The 22570-nt window shown below is 37.6% G+C and overlaps 2 protein-coding genes across 4 annotated transcripts; one reads left to right on the top strand and one right to left on the bottom strand.

The window, feature by feature from the left end:
* Positions 1–319: 319 nt before the first annotated feature.
* On the top strand, positions 320–4608 carry serpinh1b (serpin peptidase inhibitor, clade H (heat shock protein 47), member 1b). Of its 2 annotated transcripts, XM_053507945.1 has the most exons (6): positions 326–467; positions 1300–1343; positions 2348–2961; positions 3050–3148; positions 3264–3496; positions 3641–4608. In XM_053507945.1, the coding sequence occupies exons 3-6, from the start codon at positions 2379–2381 to the stop codon at positions 3941–3943; spliced, it is 1218 nt and encodes a 405-aa protein (XP_053363920.1). In that variant the 5' UTR covers positions 326–467; positions 1300–1343; positions 2348–2378; the 3' UTR covers positions 3944–4608. The 2 variants fall into 2 exon arrangements, with proteins under 2 accessions (XP_053363919.1, XP_053363920.1); XM_053507944.1 differs by lacking the exon at positions 1300–1343 and having other exon boundaries at positions 320–467.
* Positions 4609–7448: 2840 nt separating this feature from the next.
* gucy2f (guanylate cyclase 2F, retinal) lies at positions 7449–21926 on the bottom strand. 2 transcript variants are annotated; one of them, XM_053507671.1, is made up of 20 exons: positions 21459–21926; positions 20514–21324; positions 17950–18251; positions 17415–17769; positions 17079–17163; positions 16899–16995; positions 16210–16338; positions 16060–16140; positions 15804–15980; positions 15557–15713; positions 15305–15454; positions 14936–15084; positions 14454–14617; positions 12819–13011; positions 11868–12042; positions 11107–11205; positions 9835–9929; positions 9562–9647; positions 9291–9384; positions 7528–7685 (listed from the first exon to the last, which is right to left on the bottom strand). In XM_053507671.1, the coding sequence occupies exons 2-19, from the start codon at positions 21250–21252 to the stop codon at positions 9315–9317; spliced, it is 3303 nt and encodes a 1100-aa protein (XP_053363646.1). In that variant the 5' UTR covers positions 21253–21324; positions 21459–21926; the 3' UTR covers positions 7528–7685; positions 9291–9314. The 2 variants fall into 2 exon arrangements, with proteins under 2 accessions (XP_053363645.1, XP_053363646.1); XM_053507670.1 differs by lacking the exon at positions 9291–9384 and having other exon boundaries at positions 7449–7685.
* Between the last annotated feature and the right edge of the window lie 644 nt (positions 21927–22570).

Raw genomic sequence — 22570 nt, 5'->3', positions numbered from 1 at the left:
CCTCACACTGGTGCAGAAAATGTCCAAAAGAAGCAAACAAAACAAAAAACCCTAATCTGCAAAAGAAGAACTTAGTGAGTTTAGTGCGATAAACAATGGGGTGTTAATATTTTTCAGTTTTAATGCATTTCAAGGCCACATCCTGTCCTTATTACTGTTTTTATACTGTATAATGGGACTTTAAGGGTGGAAACTGCAGAGAGTCTGAACATTTGGAAAAGTCTTTAGAGCCGAGCTCACTTCCGAACTTCTGGTCACCCGATCCAGTGGGAGGTCCCAGTTTCAGCTTCCCAAAGAAATTCCAGACATCCTCATTTGAATAGTCCCACCACAAACCTTCCAGAACTTTCTTCCAAGCAGTATATAGACCACCAGAAACTGCTGGTTTGCAGCACATCAGCAGGAGATCATCAGCATCAGATCAGATCAGACCAGACCGGACCAGAGCATCAGAGCAGCTGTGAAAGGTGAGACTTTTCTGTACCATATTTCTAAGCTGAACTTACAACAAATGCTTCACTTTTGCTTGCTTTAAGATCAAAGCGTTTTTTTTTCTTCAATAACACTAAATGTGTATATAATTATAATGCATAGCAGATTAAGGATTGTAAAGAAACCTGCAAATTTTTTTTTACTTTTAATGCATATTTTGATCTTGTTTTTCTGCTTGCTAAGTGGGACAGGAAACCTTTTCTATGCTTTAATAGTTGAGAAAGTTCTTGAAAATAAGCTATAAATTTAGAAAATTTTAATCAGTAAAGTTCCTTAACCAAGCAAGAAGTTAAGGATGTTAAGGATAAAGTGACTATAAAGGATCAAAATCTGATCTAGACAAATTTGCTATTAAAAAGTCATAACAAAATGTGTTTCATTTTAAAAACATAAGAGTTTTTAAAAACGTCTTTCTTTTATACTAATCTGTGTTAAAGCACAAAAAAAACCACTTTAATTTGTGTAAAGATTTCAATCAGATTGAAGGAAGCCAAAAGGGAGTGATTCTGTGTTTATACTAAAATCACAGCACTTCCTCTGGTATCCAGTTACTGTTCCACTATGGCATCTCTGATTGGTCAGGAGTTTTTTCTTTCTTTCCCCCGAGACTCTCTAGCCAATAGGAGATGTCTACGCGTCCTTTCCTGTGTCTGCATGAAGTGCCAAGTTGGCATATAAGTTTGCATGGAGCAATGGTTTTTACAAAACAAAAAAAAAAACCAATCTAGCTTGCTCTGCTCAATCAACAATATTTGTGCACTTTTTTTTTGTTCTGTAGATTACCAAAATGCACCTCTTGTCTTTCAGAATGAAAATCGAAATCTTTGACAACACTATGAAAACCTTTCAAGGTATTCCTGTCGGTGAACAACCAAAAAAAAAAAAAAAAAAACATACAAAGACATCAAGATACTGTATATGGCAATGGAAAGGCAGACTGCAGATGTAGGCTTAGGCAGTGCTTGTGTTTCTTTTGTCTGCTGAAGCAGCATGCTGGGTCACACCATTCACAAGCTGGAAATATATTAGCATTCTTAAGTCTTAGTCGACAATGATTTTTTTACAAAAGACTTTTACAGTTACATTTCTGTCTGGGCTTTTGCTGCTCCTCCTTAATGCAGCTCAAATGTCCTACAATAGTTCCAAAGACAAACAGTAATTTTTTTAATTTTAGGGTTATTTATTTATTTAAAATTTTTTTAACAAAATCTTTTTGTAAAAAACATAAACACATATGGAGAACTAAGACAGAACAGAAATACAGGCAACTAAACATGTACTAACGATAATTATTATATATGTGTATACAGTACTGTGCAAAAGTCTTGAGTCACCCCTCACTTCTTTATATTAAAATATATACAATTCTGTAGAATAAAACAAAAGGGAACAAAGGGTTTACTTCCACAAGCTGCAAAGTGTCTAAAGATACAGTTTAAAAATTGGTTCCTTATGTTACCCTTAGCAGCAAGTTCATTTCCGCTCTCGTCTCTTCCATCATCACCAGCCTCATCATCTGTCACCATTTATACCCGTTTCTCACTGGTTCACGCCTTAAGTTAGATTTTTTTTATCTTTGAATGATTTATAGGTCACTGTGTGGTTTAACAAACAAACAAAAAAAAAAACATTGAAACATTGCTCAGGTACAGGGACTGGACTAAAAACAAGAGCCGAAATAGTCCTTCAGGAATCCTCGACAACTATTCCTCAAGGCTGCATAAAATTACAAGAAATTCTAGCTCATTAGAAGCAAAATATTAAGAAATGAGGGGACCCATGACTGTATATGCAATATAAATTTTCACTACAAGTAAAACAACCTAATATTCTTTTGTACTTTCTATTCTTCCAGCTTCCCAATATTGCCCAGGCATAAAGCAAGAATGTGGGTGACCAACCTCGTTACTCTGTGCCTTTTGGCCGTAGCCTCCTCAGCTGAGGAAAAGAAACTCAGCAGCCATGCGACTTCCCTGGCTGACACCAGCAGCCACCTCGCTTTTAACCTGTACCATACCTTGGCTAAAGAAAAAGACCTGGACAACATCCTGTTCTCCCCTGTGGTGGTTGCATCCTCTCTAGGCTTGGTTGCCCTTGGTGGAAAATCCACCACTGCCTCACAGGTCAAAAGTGTCCTAAAGGCTAATACGCTAAAAGATGAGCATCTGCATACAGGACTGTCCGAGCTCCTGAGCGAGGTCAGTGACCCCAACTCCCGCAACGTCACCTGGAAGATCAACAACAGGCTGTATGGCCCCAGTTCTGTCAGCTTCGCTGATGACTTTGTGAAGAACAGCAAGAAGCACTACAAGTATGATCACTCCAAGATCAACTTCCGTGACAAGAGAAGTGCTCTCAACTCCATCAATGAGTGGGCCACCAAGTCTACAGATGGCAAGCTGCCAGAAATCACCAAGGATGTGAAGAACACAGATGGTGCCATGATCGTCAATGCCATGTACTTTAAACGTAAGTGGACATTTAAAGCTCAGGCATGCCTTATAATATAAAATTTGCTAAGCTGTTCCAGTTTCTAAATTAGTTTGTGTTCCCACAGCTCACTGGGATGAGAAGTTCCACCACAAGATGGTTGACAACCGTGGGTTCCTTGTGTCCCGTTCTTTTACTGTGTCCGTCCAAATGATGCATCGCACAGGTAAGATGAAGAGCTATTTATCTCAAATGCCATATTGCAGTTCTATAAGGGGTGATATGAGATCACCATCATATCTACAACAAATAACCTGACACTTACTTTTGCAACTGTACAGGTCTTTATGGCTTCCATGAGGACAAAGAGAACAAACTGTTTGTCCTTAACATGCCTCTGGCCCACAAGAAATCCAGTGTGATTTTCATCATGCCCTACCACGTGGAGCCCCTGGAGAGGCTGGAGAAGCTTCTGACACAAGATCAGCTGAACACCTGGATGAGCAAGTTGCAGGAAACTGCAGTGGCCATTTCTCTGCCCAAAGTCATCATGGAAGTCAGCCATGATCTCCAGGTAGTCATTTTAATTTTGTTAGATTTACATTGGATTGATTGATGGTGCAGTGGGTAACATTGGTTCAGACTTGTGCTTGAATTACACTGAAATGAAACAAATGGAATTATGGTCATTAAGTGTGCTTTTTTTTATGTCCCAAAGAAACACCTTGGAGAAATTGGTCTCACAGAAGCAGTGGACAAGTCCAAGGCTGATCTGTCCAACATCTCTGGCAAGAAAGATCTCTACCTCTCAAATGTCTTTCATGCATCTGCATGGGAATGGGACACAGAGGGTAATCCATTTGACGCCAGCATCTTTGGCTCAGAAAAGCTCAGGAACCCCAGGCTGTTCTATGCTGACCATCCATTCATCTTCCTGGTTAAGGACAACCAGACCAACTCCATCCTCTACATCGGAAGACTAGTTAGACCAAAGGGTGACAAAATGAGAGATGAATTGTAGTGTGAATATGCTGATAATAGTAGCCTTTTTAAAAATTGTTCTTAATAATTTGTTATAAGTTGTATTTTTTTGTGGTATGACGATTACCTCATGGACACAATTCAGCAGGTTGTTTAGAGCTAAAACTAAAAGCCACATTTATTCAAGTAAATTTTCGAGCTGAACCAAAGTTTGACAGTAACTAGAAAATGGCAGAAGAATTCCACTTGAGAGATTAGATATTAAGGTTTATCCACAGGTTTGATATCAACTGGACTATGTGTCTTATTAAATTTTAAATTGTCCATCTGAATAGATGCTATACTTATATTAAGTATGCTAGCATTCATGTTGGCCTGTGTGATTGTGATGTATTTTTTATTCTAACTCTCGTGAGTTCATGTGACAGCTGTGTGGGTTCTTTGACTTATCTTTAATGTTTAAAGAGAAAAGGATTTTATGCAAATGTTCTTTGAATGCTTATGTTATTCAAACACTCCAGCTCAATCCAAATTTGATTTCACTGCCTTGCCTTCTGCACTGACGCCCTTTTTAAAGCCATGACAGATGAGGTCAATTGTTATATTATTATGTTTGAAATCATGCTTAATGTACAAAAGTTGTGTGGTGCTCATTTCTTTTTTTCTTTCTTTTTAAATAAACTATTAATAAAGTAATTGCCTTTATGCTTTATGGGTTATTTTCCTTTTCTCATACATCATCATGCATAGTATATTATAGTAATAATATCTACATATATATATAAAAAATATATAAGATCATTTCATCAAATATAATACAAATATATCAAATACATACATCAAATATATGTGCCAAACATACAACCTAGTGGGATCCCTCTATACAGACTTCAGTTTTTATCTAATTACTTGGGTATAAGTGCTTATGTCATAAATTTACTTCCCATTTGAAAACTATCAACAGTTCACAAGTGCCTGTAAAAATAGTAAAGAGTTACAAATGATCAAAGACAGTTTCAATTCCAAGTATCTAGCCCTTTTAAAATAATTCCTCACATGCGCATTTTTAGATTGCTGATGTATCTCTATAAGCGATGAGGTTCACCTTGTTTGGGCTGAGCTTAACTAGGTTTTTTTTGGTGTCCTGGTTATCAGATCCTTGTCTACAGACACCTTACCTGGTCTTGATTCCAGGGGTTATCCTGGTAACCCTAATCTGGGCCGGGTGCACTTAGTCTTCTTCGTATCATTCTTTGGGTCAACAGGTTTGGCCCTGGAAGAAGCCAGTGACCATAACAAGGTATCAATCAAAAAAAAAAAGAAAAGAAAAAAAAAGAGGAAAAACACAAGCAGCATTATATAGCAAATTATTATAAATGTCTTAAATTCTAAAGTCTTAAATAACTTTACATTAAAATATTGAATAAGAAATCAGAATCCATACCTTATGGAGTCAGTCATGTAGTACAAAGCACAAGACACAAGAAAAGGTCTTCATGCAGCATTGTTTACTGTTCAGTCATTCCTAGACATGTTGATCCCTATCTTCATGGACCACATTCCACTCATGGCTGGAATCAGTATTTAGACAATGAAGTGTTATCTTATGCCTGAGCCTTACAGCGCTTATCTCTCGCTCTACCACAAGACCATGATACATGTTTTCCAAAAATCTATGCTAGCATGAGGGCCATCAACCAGCATATATTTGGTCATGAATAGGAAATAAGCCGATTAGTGTGTTCCCAAACACACTAGGAATTAGACTATAAAGTCAGGAGTTCACGGTCCTGCTGGAGAGCAAGGTTACAGAGATTATGGTTCCATAACAATGGGAGAGAAGCTAGTATTATATACAAATAAAGGGACTGAAAATTAATGATTGTTGTTACCTAAGGCAAGGACAACTGACAATCAGATTTTGAAGCCTTAGAAGTTTGCCTGATGTGAATGTGTGATAATGTCTGCCAAATGCCCAAATGATAATACACATTAAGAGCATTGTTGAGGAAGGTGACACCTTGTGGTGTGCTTTGACATTGCAGGCATAAAGCAAATTCCATTTGAAATGTTTTTAATATAATTCTTTATATATCTTTCCTTGTATAGGAAGATTAACCCTGGGTAATCACTTTAAAGCTTAATGTACTATCGTAAAATAGAGCAATTATTATAATTTTTAATAGAAGTTTAAATAAGAACAAATTTTCTTGACATAATAATAATAATAATAATAATAATAATAATAATAATAATTTATGTCTTATGTCTTAAAATAACATCAAAAAGTCAAAATAATCGAATAACCCGTAGGAGCAATAGTACATATCCTAACCTTCAGCATATTATTATGATTATGATGATGATGATGATGATGATTATTATTATTATTATTATTATTATTATTATATTTTCATGGAGAACTTGTGATGGAAGACTCAGCCACATGAGTGCAGTAAAAATATTTATAAATGGAACACAAAGCCCTTCTCAGCCTTTACAATCTTTAAACAAAACCCAGACAACATTTTAGTAATAAGGTAACCACATGACATGCTTATTAGAGAGCTATTACTCTAAACAATGTCTTTTTAGTTTAATTGTAGGTGCTCCAGCATTTGTAATGGTTTTGTCATTATTGGATTGGACTATACTGTAATTTGTTGTCCTAAACATAAATAAAATGTCTTGTAGTATTCGGATAGTTTTTAATTGATTGATTAGTTGATGGTTTATCTAATAAAATGGCTAACTTTTGTGTTTTGAAAGGCATAGAATGAACATCCCTAATACTACATAACATTAACGTATTATCAATTATATCATGTGTTCAATATTATCAATATTTTCATATATAATTATAATAGATACTGTATGATATAATATAATTATCAATGATATCAGGTTCATGTGTACTCAAGGCATAACAATGACAAACAAGTCCAATCCACAGCACCCAAAAGATCTGTTGCTAATGTCTTGGGCACCACCATATTTATGATGTTTCATATATTTAATAAGATTTAATAGGACGGGCAACTAGAACAGATTTATTGTATATCTATATATGAATAAATATAATAAATGGTATGGTGGAATTACTGAAAAAAAAACTATTAAAAAAGAGCAAATTAATTACAATAATACGATTTGGATTAAAAACAAACAAACAAACAAACAAATAAAACAACAACAACAACAACAACAACAAAAAACAACAACAACTAGCTGTTATTCCAGATGTTTTATTTGCTTCTTGTTCTATAAAAAGCCAGGTAATTTTCTAGTTACATGGATAATTTTTTTCATCTTCTTTTCATAGATTAAAACAAAATACATCATCATCATTATCAACAACAACCAAAAATACAGTGATGTTAATTAATTAATTAATTAATTACTTAGCATACATCAGACTCTTGGATGATAACAGACAACAGCCTGAGTGAAAACAGCCACTTGGTGGCTAAAAGCAAATGGCCGATGCCTGCAGTTCATCCTGAGTGAGAACACATTCTCAGTGATCACCTGTTTCCTCATCTCTCATTTCATTAGTGTGCTGCTGGTTCTGCTGTGCTGGCCAGAGGCAGATTAGACAGACGAGGGTCAATCCTATTAAAGAAGTCTCTGTAAGCTGCAGTGATCACAGACGGATACACACTCATACTTCTCCTCCTGTGTCTTCTTAGTTTCACGTTCAGATTTTGGGCTTGTCCACTTGTCTGTTTGCCTTCCGGAAAATCGTCTTGATCTCTTCCGTCACCATTTCCTGCCAGTTATCCCTAAAATGTAAGAATATCACATTGAACATTATGGACAGGAATAAAGATGTTGGAACATCCCAATACATCAAAAGACTTGATGTTATTTGAAGCAACAACAACAACAACAACAACAAAAACCCCCTGCAATTATCCTGACTGTTTGTAAATAATGTGCAACAGTGTAAAAGTTTGCATTCCCTTGGCTGCTTGGTGAAAAAAAATGTATTCTGCAGTTTGACAACATGATGATATTTATTTAATGTATGATTAATTAGTTATAACTCACTCACTCATTCTCTATACCTCTCATCCTGTACAGGGCTGTGGGAGGCGTGGGGTATATATACAAGGTGGGATATACCCTGGACAGGGCATGTGCACACACTCATTCACAAACTCTTGAAAACTCCAGATAACCCAGAACATGCAAACTGAAGTGTGCGGACATAGTGCTAACCACTATGCCACAATACCGCCATTTGATATAACATGAAACCTAAATAAAACAGCAGTTGTGTCTAAATTTAGGCTCAAAAATGTGTATCACTATTTAACATCTCTTTGTGCTTAGTGACTTAAAAAAAACCCTTATATTTGGCATAAAGATTACTAACAGTGAAAACCATAAGAAGATAATAATAATAATAATAATAATAATAATAATAATAATAATAATAATAATAATAATAACAATAATAATAATAATAACAACAACAATAATAATAATAGCAACATTATTATTATTATTATTGTTATTATTATTATTATTATTATTGTTATTATTATTATTATTATTATTGTTATTATTGTTATTGTTATTATTATTATTATTGTTAACAATAACAATAATAATAATTATTGAAATTATTGAAGAAAACTTGAGTGGTGCTTGTTGTGGCCTCACAGCTTCACAATGATCCGGAGAGACTGATTGATTACTTGAGTAAAATGAGCCCTCCTCTGTGTCTCTACAGCAATGCGATCCACAGTTCTAAAGTTCCTATGGAAGTTACCATTATACGTTAATGGGGGAAATTTGGGCCTGTCCTGTGTACAACTTATACCCTCTTGCGGGGTATGTTCTCACACAGCTTGCAAGCCTCTTTAAATGTGGTAAATTTGAGATATCTACCAAATTCTGGCTCAACTCTAGAATCCATCAAAAGTTATCTCAATGTTAAGTCTAGTGGATTTTATTAGGGCTCCTTTTTTTTGTACTAGATTTTTGTACGGAAGAAGTAAAAAAAAAGGAAAAATAATAATAAGCCAGAGCGATAATAATAGTAGTGCTTCACTTCATAAGCACCACTAATAATTAATAGTTTCCAATAATAATCACATTGCTAAATAACATTTGGACGTTTTTTTTTGTTTGTATATTGTTTGTTACCTGCCAATTTTGGGGGATGCAAACTTTTGCACTTCACCAGACATGTCACATCAACAGTACTATGCATGCACTCTATTTAAAGAAACCAAACTCAAACTTATATACATGTATATACATGACCAAATTTAACAGAAATGAACAGACAAATACAACAACAGCACTGATTTTGCAAAACTAATAATGCCGCCTTTAACACCACACGTCACGATACAGGGCGGCATGCGAGGCACTACCTCCTTGCTTTCTGACTCAGAGAATCAAGCCTTTTTTTCAGCTTTCTTTTTCTTGTAAGCAGCAATGTCTTCAGGACTCAAACCATGGTTGTCCCTGGTACACAACATTTTACCAGCCAATTCAGGGGAGGTGTAAAGTAGAAAAGATGAAATTGTTTATTTCCATAAAAAAAAGGATTCATCAGTGTAGTTTTATACAATATATACAAATGTGTTTCTCAATTCAATTCAGACTAATGTTAAATGAAAGATGGATGAAGTATTGTCTTACCCTGCTTTGATCTCAGGAGGCTTTGGTAAAGGCTTTGTAAAATCGGATTTCCCAACGAGCCAGTATGTTTCTTCGATTCCTTTACCCTAACACAATTAGGAAGAGATTTAGGTCTAATGCACTTACTTTTCTGTTTATTTAAATGTAATGTACCTAGGACATGGTGCTAATCAACCTTTCTGAAAAAATAAAAAGAATTTCAACCATACTACTGGTAATGCATCACACTGAAGCCGATGGACTTGACTTGATGGAAGTCAAAAGGATTTGTACCTTTAACTCTGTCTTTCCTCTAACTTCTATCTGGTAGCCCTCATTCAGTGACTGGAGAATCTTCACAGTGGTTATGTTCACATGAATTCTATAAGCTGCAAGAAAATCCGATCTGACAGTCAAATCCTGATTGTTCAGAGCACATCTTTACAATATCATCCTCTTATACCACAGCAACTGGTCAGAAGGTGTTTTATAGCCTCACTGACGGCAGTTCTGTAGATAGTTGCACAGTCTATTAGTTAACGCATTAAAACATTATGTACGTAACTAAAAATCAATTACATGGTAAAGATTTCTGTATTTATGGAAGGGGTCTCCAGTGTAGGTAAAGTTCCCAACCTGTGTGTTTTTGTCTTACCCTGACTCTCAGAAAAGACGAGAGAAAAGAGAAGCTGACATCATTTAATTGCAACATAACGTTGCTGAGTCTAGACCTGAACATCTGGAGCAACCCCAGATCATAACACTGTCTCCAGAGACTTGTACAGTGGACACTATGCATGATGGGTGCATGGCTTCATGCACTTCCCTTTTTACCCTGACACGCCCATCGCTCTGGAATAGGCTCATCTGGACTCATCACATTATACGACCTGTTTTCATTGCTTCAAAGTCCAAAAAAAGCAAAATCTTTATACTTCCTTGCAAACCAATGATTTTCTTTGATTAGTCTCCCTAAAAAGTGGTTTTCTTATGGCCACATGGTTGTTTAGTCCAAATTCACTTAGTTTTCTTTACATTATGCTCCTAATTTCAATATTAAAAATAGCTGTGATTTATTATTCATAATTGATGATGTAGTTCAGCTCTATCCTTTCAGATTTCAATTTACAAGTTGGACACTTTTTAACCCAATTCTAGTAATTGTGATGCTGTCTTTGCCTGATGCAAGCCAATAGGTTGACCCTTCTGGAATGGCAACGCTTTTGGGTGGCCAGGAACCCAAATCACAACTAATACTAATATTCACTATACATTAACTGCACTCTTGCTTGTGCAACATCTCTTAAATATAACTATAAATGGGTAAAAATATGCCGTATCATTCATTAATACATTTACAACCTGTAATCCAATTGCTGTGGTGTGAGGCAAATAAAACACTTTCGGGTCAGGCTGTTATTAGAAAGTGATCACCTTTCTGTGGTAACAGCAACTTATTACCATTCTATAATTAATTAGTTTCCTATAACATCATGTAGAGAAATATTTATCTATGTAAAATTTGCACGTACAGTTATTTACAATAGATATTTTGGAGTTACTCACGCAATCCCGTAGATTCCATACGAGAGGCGGTGTTGACTGTATCACCAAAAAGGCAGTATCTAGGCATCGTAAGACCCACGACTCCAGCAACACATGACCCTATACAGAGACAAGGCACTTCACACTGAAGGACACATCCAGAGGCAGGGTACAACCTGGACAAGGTGCCAATCCATCACAGGGCAAACACATACACACACTCACTCACAAACTCCGGGCAATTTGGGAACAATATATCGAGCCTCGAGCAATCGAGCCTGGCTAGGAATCGAACCCGGACCCTGGAGGTGCAAGACGACAGGGCTAACCACTATACCAACGTGCCGCCTTCTTCGTGTATTATTAACACAAAATCAGTGAAATAAAGATGCTAGGATGATATTATATTTAGGCTGTTGAAGACCTCATGTATAAGTTTAAAGGTGCACCAAAAAAATAATTAGCATTATTAACAGTATTATTTGCTCCTAAGGGCTACAGCACATCCAATATAAGTGCCATGTTGCAAAGTATGGAAACAACAAATGTATTTTATTAGTTTGATCAGAATGTTGAGTCAATGCAAATAAAAGTCCCCTTTGTCCAATGGAAAGAACACCATCTGGGTGGTTCTGTATTTATAATACAGCCTCTGTAATTAAGAAGGCCTCGACCAAGAGTTCAAGGAAATTGTAATTTCCTCACATCTATACAAGAGACTGCAATGAACTGAATGTCTATAAACATTGACACTCATTCAGGTTTGAACAATAGTTGCTTACCTGAGTGAATGCCTATTCTTATTCTGACCGGAACTTCTGGCATGTGACGCATTTTAAAAGATCCCACAGAGCTCAGGATGTTCAGGGACATGTTGGCAATTTCAGCTGCATGCTTATTTCCATTTCTCTTTGGCAGTCCTGAGGCCACCATGTAGGCATCTCCAATGGTCTCCACCTGCCAAGGAAAATAATTGTTTTCTAGGTTACGGGATGAATACAGCAATAGAATAGTAAACAATTTGGTCAGTCTTCCTAAGAAACATAAGGAAAGAGGTCAAGGAATATATGGGCTTGGAACGACACCAAAACGTCAATGCTGGCCACAGAGAGGCACCAGAAAACCCAGTGCCCCACAGTCCACCATGCACAGGGCCCAGTAGGTAAGGAGCCCAATGGTGCCGACCCATCCGCCAAACTCCCCAGATCACAATCTGATCTAGCCCCTATACAATGCACCCGACAAACAAGTATGATCCACTGGGTGAAGGAACTGCGCTAGACACCACAGCATGCAGTCAGAGGACGTGTGGAGTCTGTTAGAGCTTCCCAGGTGGCACAAGGAGGAAAGTAAACACTGTTGGGCTTTATTTTTGCCATTGTAACGTTATGGCTAAACAAATGCTTTTATGTAAGTAACTTAGAACATAGATAAATGGCACTAGTAAACTACCTTGTAGCAAACTACCAATGCAACACACTAGTTAAAATCTCTACCATGCAGAATCTGTAATGCTGTTTATGTTACCACCTCCTAGGTTCAAGATATTATGTCTTTTATTGTGAGATTTTTTAGATAAACCATTTTAGATGGAATACTTTTCAAATGAATGTTCATGCAATATATTGCAAATGAATCAAACTTAATAAAAACAAGCACATTATAAATGTAAAAAGCTCAATTATTATCAGTTGAATAGTCCGTTAAGGATGTACCTTCCATACTGAGCTTACCTTGTATACATCGTGGTTACACAACACTGCATCGAAGAGCGTATAGAGGTCATTGAGGAGGTCCACAACCTCGATCGGATCGCTTAGTGAGGAGATTGTTGTGAAGCCCACTATGTCACTAAAGTAGATGGTAACCTGGTCAAAGTACTCAGGCTCCACAGAAACACCTGTTTTCAGCGCCTCAGCCACAGATCTGCAAGATGTTAGGCTTTGTAAATAAGACTAGAACATAAGATTTCCATATCGTTTAAAGCTATGATACAATTTATAAAAACTACCTAACAACTTTAAACGATTTCTTCGAACCACACAAAAGAGTCTGCATGTTAAATATGTAACTTTGGTTCTATTAACTGGAAATAACTTGGTGGTAAGAATAACCTTTCTAACCTTTCCATCTTTCCTGGAACATCCCTGAATTTGATTTAAAATGATGGTCAAGTTGCACCATCTAAATGCAACTCTGACATCCAAGTTTTAAAGAACCACAGTTACATATTTAGCTGGCATTCTATTTTACCCCTCCTAACCACTAGGGGTGGTGAGAATCACTGGACAACTCTATGATCTCACCTTCAGTCACTACATGCAACCTTGGCATTTTTGGGGGGGATTTGTTCCTGATTGTCTCTCCTAATTCAGTCGTATCCAATTCCCTCCCATCACTAGCTGGCTTCCACAGGGAGGGCCAAAGACTATCATGTGTTTCCTCCAAACCACGTGACGCCAGCTGACTACATCTTTTTCGAACTTCTCGCTCATGCACCATTGGGTTGGTTTAACACACTTGTAGGACAGTGCTATCCACTCCTTCCACTTGCGTGAGCTTACAGATGCCCACAACTGGCTGTAGAGCTGTAACTTGATGTGAGAGAGCTAAGTGCTTCCCATCCCACCCTGCTGAGAGAGCTCGGCCAATCAGCTCTCTTCAGGCCCCCAGTATCACCTGGGACTCAAACTCGTGATCTCCAAATGATAAGGCGAGCACTTCTTCTTCCACTGCACTGGACACACTGTTAACATGACATGGTCATGTTGATTTTTTTTTAATATCATCTTCAGGATTTGTCTGTTTGGACTTCACTTAAAGGGCTTGTCTCATCCTGCACTGAACCATGCTCCCTCTGACCCTCCAGCACTCCTCGACTGGTCCCACCATCTCTCAAGTACAATTAGATCCTGTATTGTTCTGGCACCTACCTTTATTGTTCTGGCATCTACTGTACTGTATATGGTGGAATTAACTTCCTATAGATGTCTAAACAACCTACATAATCTTCAAATAACGTCTAGAGACCTACTTTTTTTTTTGGTAACCTAGTGAACTAGATTAAGGATGTATTTTTGACAGACTTTAAGGCACTTGTGTAAATCACTGCAGATAAGGGCGCTGGCTGAGATTTTGCCATAAAAGTAAACATTAGAGTAGTAATGCCTTTACAGGCAAAACTTTAAAAGTGTTATGGAGCAATTCTGGACAGCATTACTTTCTTGAGAAGTTTTAGTTCCAGGCACAAGCAGTGGTTACCAAGTGGTTGTCACTGTACCAGATGTTTAGGAGGAGTAAAATAGCACCAGTTATGATTATGTAAAAAAAATAAAATACCACATCTTATATATTTAATACATTCTTACGGTGGGAGCATTTCAGCCAGGAGTTTCTCTGTCCGCTGTTTCTCTATTTCTAACTCCTCTGTCCTCTCCCTAATTAGATCTTCAAGGTTTGAGGAGTACTGCTCCAGCATGCGCAGCATAGAGTCTATGATGTTGGTTTTCTTGCCTTTGTTTATAAGCTTGAACTGTAAAAGAAATTTTGCAAAAAATAAAAAAAAATAAAATAAACCACTGAAATCGATTGGTAATAACTTAATCCAAAGCACATGAAAAGATTCTAACTGCCATCGACACAACAGATCAGTTTACTGAGAGAAGAATACAGCAGCTCAGCTTTTCCCACATAATCTGGCAGATGTCCAGATTGGCTGGTAAATCACTTATATCCTCTGACATAGCACTTGTGTAAAGCCCAGACTGCTGACCCTGTATTTACACTTATATCAAGCACAGCAGCTCAATAAACTAATTAGAAGTAACAAAATGCAGTTCTGGCAATGTACCTGATCGAATATTTCATCAAAGGCCGGTCTCCTGTCAGGCTGTTCACTCCAACACTGTTTCATCAGCTGGATGCATTCTAGTGGAGCCTGGTCTGGAGCCACTGTAGGCCTGCACATGGGAGGAGGTTTCTTCACCTTTCTAATAATCTCTGTACAAGACACAAGGGTAGAAGACTTGTTATGGTGGCCAAGAGATGCAAGACAATCCAAAGCATAACCAAAACACAACACACAAGCTCAACACAAAACCGAGTTCATGAACACTTCGGTATCATACTGCAAAACCCAATTTATCAACATAACACAATAGAAAAAATATAGCAACAGTTTTCTTGCAATAAATATTTGTGATGTGTTTATTTAACTAACCTTCTGGAGGTAGTCCAAGCATGCAGTACGGAGCACCACGGACCACCACCTCTTGGAGTATTATGGCAAAGCTATATACATCACCTTTAAACGTCCCTCGGCGTGTGTTCTCGGGGTCTCTGAGAAGTTCAGGAGCTGTCCAGAAGAGATCTGAGGAACAAGGGAAGGCCAGAACACATGCTTGTTGCCATGTGGTAGTTTTGGATTTGGAGTATACTTTATTGGTTGGAAATGATAAAAGCAAGGTCATACCTTCTGGTGCATGTTTCTCCTTTGGAGCTTTCTGGGATTCGAGGAGTTCGTTGAAACCGTAATCTGTGATTTTGAGCACAAATCGTCCATCCACCACACAGTTGCGTGACTTTAATCGGCCATGAGGGAACTCCCGATGGTGAAGGTATTTCATTCCCTGTTTGAAACAGGACCGAGTCCCTATTAAATATCATTAAACACATAATTAAACACGTTTTTCTTCATTAATTTGACGAGGTTCAGACACCTTGATGAGGTCCAGAAGCAAGGAAGACTTAAACATCCAGTCTAGTTTGACATCATCGTTGCGCAGTAGGTCCTGTAAGCTTCCTCTGGAGCAATGCTCAGTGACCACGGCAAACATGCCACAGTCACAGAAAAACCCAAGAAATGGGTTAACGTTCTCATTCCTGAGATCTTTCATCTAAAGATGATACAAATATGAATACTTTATAAAGCTTAGTGACTAGCATGAACAGTTGTCCTGGCAATGTTTTAGATACCTTGGTAAATATTTTGGTGGTACTTTGCTTGACTTCCTTGAACTGTCCAGTCTCAAACTTCTTAAGCCACACCCAGTCACCCTGTAAAAATATTCATTATTAACTTTCTTAGAAAGATTGAGTAGCCACATGTTACGTACAATGTTTTACCTCATAGACGGCCACATTGGAGGTCTCATGAGTCGCTGTGGCCAAACTGTTTACTGAGTGTTCAGCCGACCGCACGCTCTTCTCATCAGCAGCACTTTTGGAGTCACTGAATTCCTCCAGGGTGATTTTCTGACATGCCACATGAAAGGATACAAGTTGATGGAAAGATCTAACATGAAGAACTCGCATATTAAGCTTTATAATTAGCATGTGGTTTTCATGGAAAGCTCGGATTTGATTTGTTCTGAGTTCTAAGGTTCTTTTGAGGTGCATTAATATTTTAGCTTTTTATGATCCATATATTGCCTACAATGCTGGTAAACCACTTGCTCATGTTGATGCACTGGGATTTAGCCCTTGCTTAGTCTCTACATAAAGAAGGCAATGCAGCAGTGAGTTGAACACCAAAGTAAATCTAAGCTGTAACTCTTTGCAACTACAGTGTGGCTATACTGCATTCTGAGTCATTTGCACTTACATCTACACTACGTTACAGTGAATTTTTCAAAAATTCGACTTTGATCTTCAAAGGGACTGGCAATAAGCTCTTAATAACAAAAGAACCTGTTCTTCTGAACAAAATCTCAGCAACAACTAATAAATTTCGGGCGTTTCTTTAAGAACAAACCTTTAGAAAGTTTTAATGTAACCAAGAAAGGAACCAATGAAACAAAAGATTCACTATGTACCCGTTTGCTTAGCTGGGGATTGATGAAACTGAGATCTTCAAGAGTAAGCAAGATCCTATTGGGTCCTCTAACTAGTTGGAGTTGTTGGATTCGCCGTCTGCCAAAAGAAGACATGTGTGACTTATAATCAGTGACTGTACCAGTGACTGTACTCAAAAAATAAATATAGTTCAGAGTTACCTTATAAGAAGACTTATTCCAATAGCACCAACAATGAAAACGATGACGATTGCAAAAACTATAACTACATAGATTACATCCACACCTAGGATAAAAACATGAAGGTTGGGTGATAAGATCAGTGTAGGTCAGACGCCATTTATAGGAGCAGAAAAAAAATCCATTTTCACAGACTACTATTGCTTAATATTGTTGATTTGAAAAATAAATAAATAAAGCAATTGAGAAGATGAGAAAATGAGCTAGTCCACATTGGTACCCAAGAAGCCCTTTGATGTAAACATACACAACTATTTTAACACTTTTTTTCTATCCCATGTACACATCTTCAAGTACCTCCAGTGCAGATAGATTTAGGATTGAACCAGCAGCTGGAGTCAGCAGAAGGTGGAGAACCCCTGGGATAGTGAATGGATCTTCCAGCATAGCGCACCATGCTTGTGCCAAGATCCACCAAATAGCAAAGATACAAGTCAGTCCCCCAGCCATCCGAGTCCAAGATGATATAGTTGGTCTGTCCATCACCCTCTGGGCCAAACTGGATGTTCTGATTGAAGCCAGGAAATGTCAGATTCCGTGTGTAGAAGGCCAGGTTGGTCCCTGAGAACCACTGGCCAGCTCTCCTGGTGTTGTGCATGGCTTTGGCAAGAAGGTAAATGCCATTGTAGACTGTCCCAAAAAGGGGAGAAACCTGAAATTCAGAAGTATGAAGAACACAACGAAAAGGAAGTCTTCAAACAATTGCTGTACCTGCAATCAAATAGCTATTTTCTTTTAAGAATATTTTTAGTCATCTATGTCAGCATTATATGCAAAGATAAACCTAATCACAATTATTTAAAGAATTGATATAATTTTCCCACTTTCTTACCTGCTGAGCATCCTGGGTAATGGTTAACTCCTGTTGTTGTTTGGCTTTATTAAAGGCCTGGTTGAAGGACATCCGATCTGATGTTACTGTGATAGTGAGAACAGCGTCATACGCCGTACGTAGCTTAGTGTTGTTCAGAATAGCAAAATAGGAAATATTGGTATAGGGCAGACTGTAGAGTAGAGTGTCATATGGTATAAAGACATAGCTGCCACTTGTTAATCCCATGTCATAGGCCTTTAGCAAGAAATCCAGCTGCTTTTCACCACCGATCAGCACTGAATGCATGCACATGATGATAACTGTGAGAAAAAAAGCCCATTTGAACTTTAGAAGAGCTTCATCAAACATCAGCAGGAGCATTAAACACTTTGGAGGAGGTTTGAGACGTAAATAATAGTAAATATAGGACCTTCAAAGCAAACCCACCCAAATATTATAAAGAATATTCATAATCATTGCATAAATATTTTGGCTTATATCAAAACCTGTAAAATACATAAATGTTTTAATAAAAGGATTCCCTGTACTCAGTCTCCAGACAGAAGAAAGAAAAGAGGCAGCAACTATAGTTTTAAGCTGGCTACCATTTTTCATTTGATCAATTCATTCATTTTATATACTGCTTATTATAGACAATTTGGTAATGCTTATTAGCTCATCTTCTTCAAGTCTTTAGATTTGGGAAAACCCACCAAGCAGAGAGAGAGAACATGCACACCATGCACACAGACTTGAGATGGGAATCGAGCCCTTGGCCTTGAAGTTGCGAGTTTATAGTGATAACCACTAAACCACTTTGGTGCCTTTTAATTAGGGCCCAAGCACTATGACATCACAGTGTGCAAAGGGTCCTCTTGTTCTTCTATGGATTATAAGTTTTTGCTTTTTCACTTTTTGAGGCCTTGGCATGCTCAAAAGTCATGAAAATCAGCACACAGGCTGTAATCTGCTACCATTACGCCCCCTGAGCCACTTCAAAATAGATTTTGCTATATAGCTCATCACTTGCATGTTTACATGTAAAACCTAGCACACATTTAAATCTCATTGAGCTGAACAACCTTTGTTGTGCATGTCATGGGCTTATCAATGTCAAGTTAGTTATTTTGGGTTGTTTGCAAAATGCACCAAATGGAATTTGATAAACTCCTCTTGATCTTAACCAAAGTGGGCCAATCTGATCTAAAGACTCTGAAGATGCAGAATTGCAAGGGAATATTTGATATCTCAAATGTTTTTGCTGGCGGGAGGCCTTAAACTTAAAAAAAGTGGCTAATAACTTTCTTAATTGTATATATATATAATTATATAGTTATTTATTATGTCATAAATATGAGGAACTTTCCAACGTACCTTAGACTGAAGAAGCTACTTGGATGATTAGTGAAACGTTTCTACTGAACTAAGAAGAAGTCTGGTTGACAGGACTCAACTTCAGGATAACCTCACCTGCTTGACTGAGAATCTTCACAGACATTATGACATATTGGTATTTCTTCTTAAATGCATATGTCGACTGTGACCACTGTCCTTCTGGTGTGCCCGGGTGGTGATTACACAGGTGCTTGGGCCGATAATCGCTGCTTTGCAACTTTATTTTTAGCTTGAAATATATATTTTTCTTTTTGCTATTCCTGATTTTCTCCCCAATTCATACAGTCATATAGAACTCATACAGTATGCATCATGGGACTGGGTAATACACTCCTAGGAAAGCCCTATCTGCCCCGTTCTGAATGCATGAGCTCACAGACACCCATGATTGTCTAGTCTCACTGTGATGACAGCCATATCTGGCCAGCTTTGCTCCCAGGACTCCTGACAGCAACGTCATCAACATGATTCGAAACTGTACCCTCTGACCACTTTAAATGCCAACAAACTTGACTGAATGTTCCTGTAGATTCATAACAATATCTTGAAGAGCTATGTGTAGTATACTCAACCACAATGAACGGGTAGCATGAATTGTTTAAGAAAAATGAAAAGATGGGATGAAAAGATGTGTGTCATCAATTCAGAGTCCATGGGCTGGATTAGGAGTCTCTGCTTTATGGTTTCACAGTAAGCTGCAGCTTTTTCTTTTTGTTTTATACATTTCAAGAGAAAGAAGAGGCTGTTGAGGGAACTGTTTAAAGCTGCTGGAAAAGATAGACGTATCTCACAGATGTTCCACAGCATTACACATAACAATAAATGGTTAGAAAGCATGGTAGGTATTTTTTTTTTACTCTGTCATATTTGTATAACAGAATGAAATGCCACATTAATGTTAATTGATTAATTTTAAACTATACATAATGCTTTGATTAAGGCCAGTGTTCATAGAGCTGCATGACACCCACATAATAACATTAATCTGTGAAAACCTTCATAAAGGTTTGTTTTCTATTGTCATGTCCAATGAAGTCAAATTATGTAGTGTTATAACACCTCTCAGGCTGATTAGAGCATAAGAATTAATTATATCCAGTAAGATGTCAATGTAATTCGCCTTCATGTAGACCTATAAACTCTCGAGACATGTGTGTGTGGAAACCATACAATCAATTTTGCATTACCTTTTATTTCCCCAGCATTTTGGATGTTTCTTAGTGTATTCTCCATGTCTGTGTCATTATTTCCAGTGGATGCAACAATGGCAATGGGAAGTCCTTGACTCCTGAGAGAGCTGGCTAGTTTGATAGCAGTGTCGATCCATATATCCTCGTTAGAGGACACAATGCCGATGTTGGCCCAACTGAAATACTTCAAAACAGTATAAAGCACTCGTGTAGGTGAGGGCAAGATCCGGGCGAACGTAGGATAGCTCTGAATTCGATCGAGCTCATAGTTGATGCAAGCCGATGAAAAAATAGCTTTATCCCAGTTCTTGGCCAGGAGCGTCGCTGCATTACAGTATCCAGGGTTTCCAGGTCCGACGAAAGCGTCGGCTTCCTTTTCATAAGTCACAAACGTCATCAGCGCTTTTGATGTTTCACACGGTTCTTGGAGAACCACAAAGTCCATTGTACAACCCAGGTCCAAACTGGCATCCCTGTTTATTCTACTAATGGCCAACTTTGAGGCTACGGCGGGTAATGTTTTGGAATAGACAGGGTCGCAATTCCAAGGGCCGACGACCCCGACTTTAAATATGAGGCATTGCACACAGCAGGGAAAAGTCAAAACGGCAAGAATCGTCCACAAGTTGAAAAACGGTAGTGTTGAAAGGCTGTGCTTGCTTCTCAAGATGTTATGCCATGAACAGCTGGATAAGTCCAACAGTGCACCTTCAAAATGGAGAGGAAATTGTTGCATTGTCCTCTCTTTGTATCCGTTATGATTGGTGGATTTTTACATGACCATTTTCGGGGCCAGACTAAAGTATAGCTGAAAACATAGGATAGGAAGGTTTGTAGCTGTTTTTTTTTTTTTTGGCTGCTTATTTCATACTTTTCATGTGCTAGCTTTCTAGGAAATGATTAATAATATAATAGAAATGGAAAGAAAATGCCTGAACTTACCATTAGCAAAGTCCAAAAGTCATCAAGGTCATTTTCCTCCAAAGTTTGCTTCAGAGTTTCAGACTTTTTTTGAGCATTTCTCATTTTTCTTTTCTTTCTCCAGCTCTACTGTGTGTTTTCCGTACACCAAAGCAGCCCCATATAACTATCTCTCCAAACACAGCAGCAGAGAGAAACAACTTCAGCACCCAGGAGAGATCCTTAGTGCCTGCTGTTAGTAATGACGTGCAGATGGTTTACACACCTCCAAAACACTGAACCCAGGAAACACCAGCTTTTTCTCATCTCGCTCGAGGCCTGCAGTCCATCAACATCATTGTCCATTATTTAAAGTCTTTAATGTTACCTTATTCTCTTTTTCGATACTTCCTCCATTTCTAATATGCTGGGATTTAAAAAAAAATAATATTATAGTTATAATTGCATACAAATTGTGTTCATTTCCCTTTAGATATATTCACACTCTCAAGTCTTTGGTCGTCATTCAATTGAAGTCCTGTCAAAGTGACCCCAGGCTGTGACGTCACTGTGAGCCCCTGGTATAATCCATACTTGGTGAGGTGCAGCATAAGAGGATTGGAGATGAAGCCTGCGTTTATGCTTCACAGAGTTCTTACTCACCAGAAGAGCAGTTCATTACATTTGAGTAATAAGTGTAAAATAATTAGCAATACATTCTGAATAACTAATGCTGATGCTAATGATGTTGGTTATTTAAGGTTTTCTCTTTTTAAGAAATCATGGACATTAAATAAGGATACTTTAATAATTAATAATAAAAATAATTCACCTCTTAATTATTCCTACACTTTTTATTTATTCGAAACAAAAAATGTTAGGCAATGTAAGCAAACAAACATGAAATCATGCAAACAAACAAACAAAAACAAACAAACAAACAAAACCTTGAAATAAATTATGCAAAACTTCAAAGCACACACATACAGTAGAGTATGTGGAACAAATAATGATGTAATAATGTGTGGAAAAATATGAGTCAGGCAAAAGAATCATTTGAAATTAAACGAATCATGTGGAAAGAATGTAAAAATGAATCAGTCACAAGATTCATATGTGGAAATAGATCAAATGTGAAAATTTATCAAACATAT

The sequence above is a fragment of the Clarias gariepinus genome, chromosome 11, assembly GCF_024256425.1.
Source record: "Clarias gariepinus isolate MV-2021 ecotype Netherlands chromosome 11, CGAR_prim_01v2, whole genome shotgun sequence".
NCBI classification, from domain to species: domain Eukaryota; kingdom Metazoa; phylum Chordata; class Actinopteri; order Siluriformes; family Clariidae; genus Clarias; species Clarias gariepinus.
This window is presented reverse-complemented; position numbering and strand designations above follow the sequence as displayed.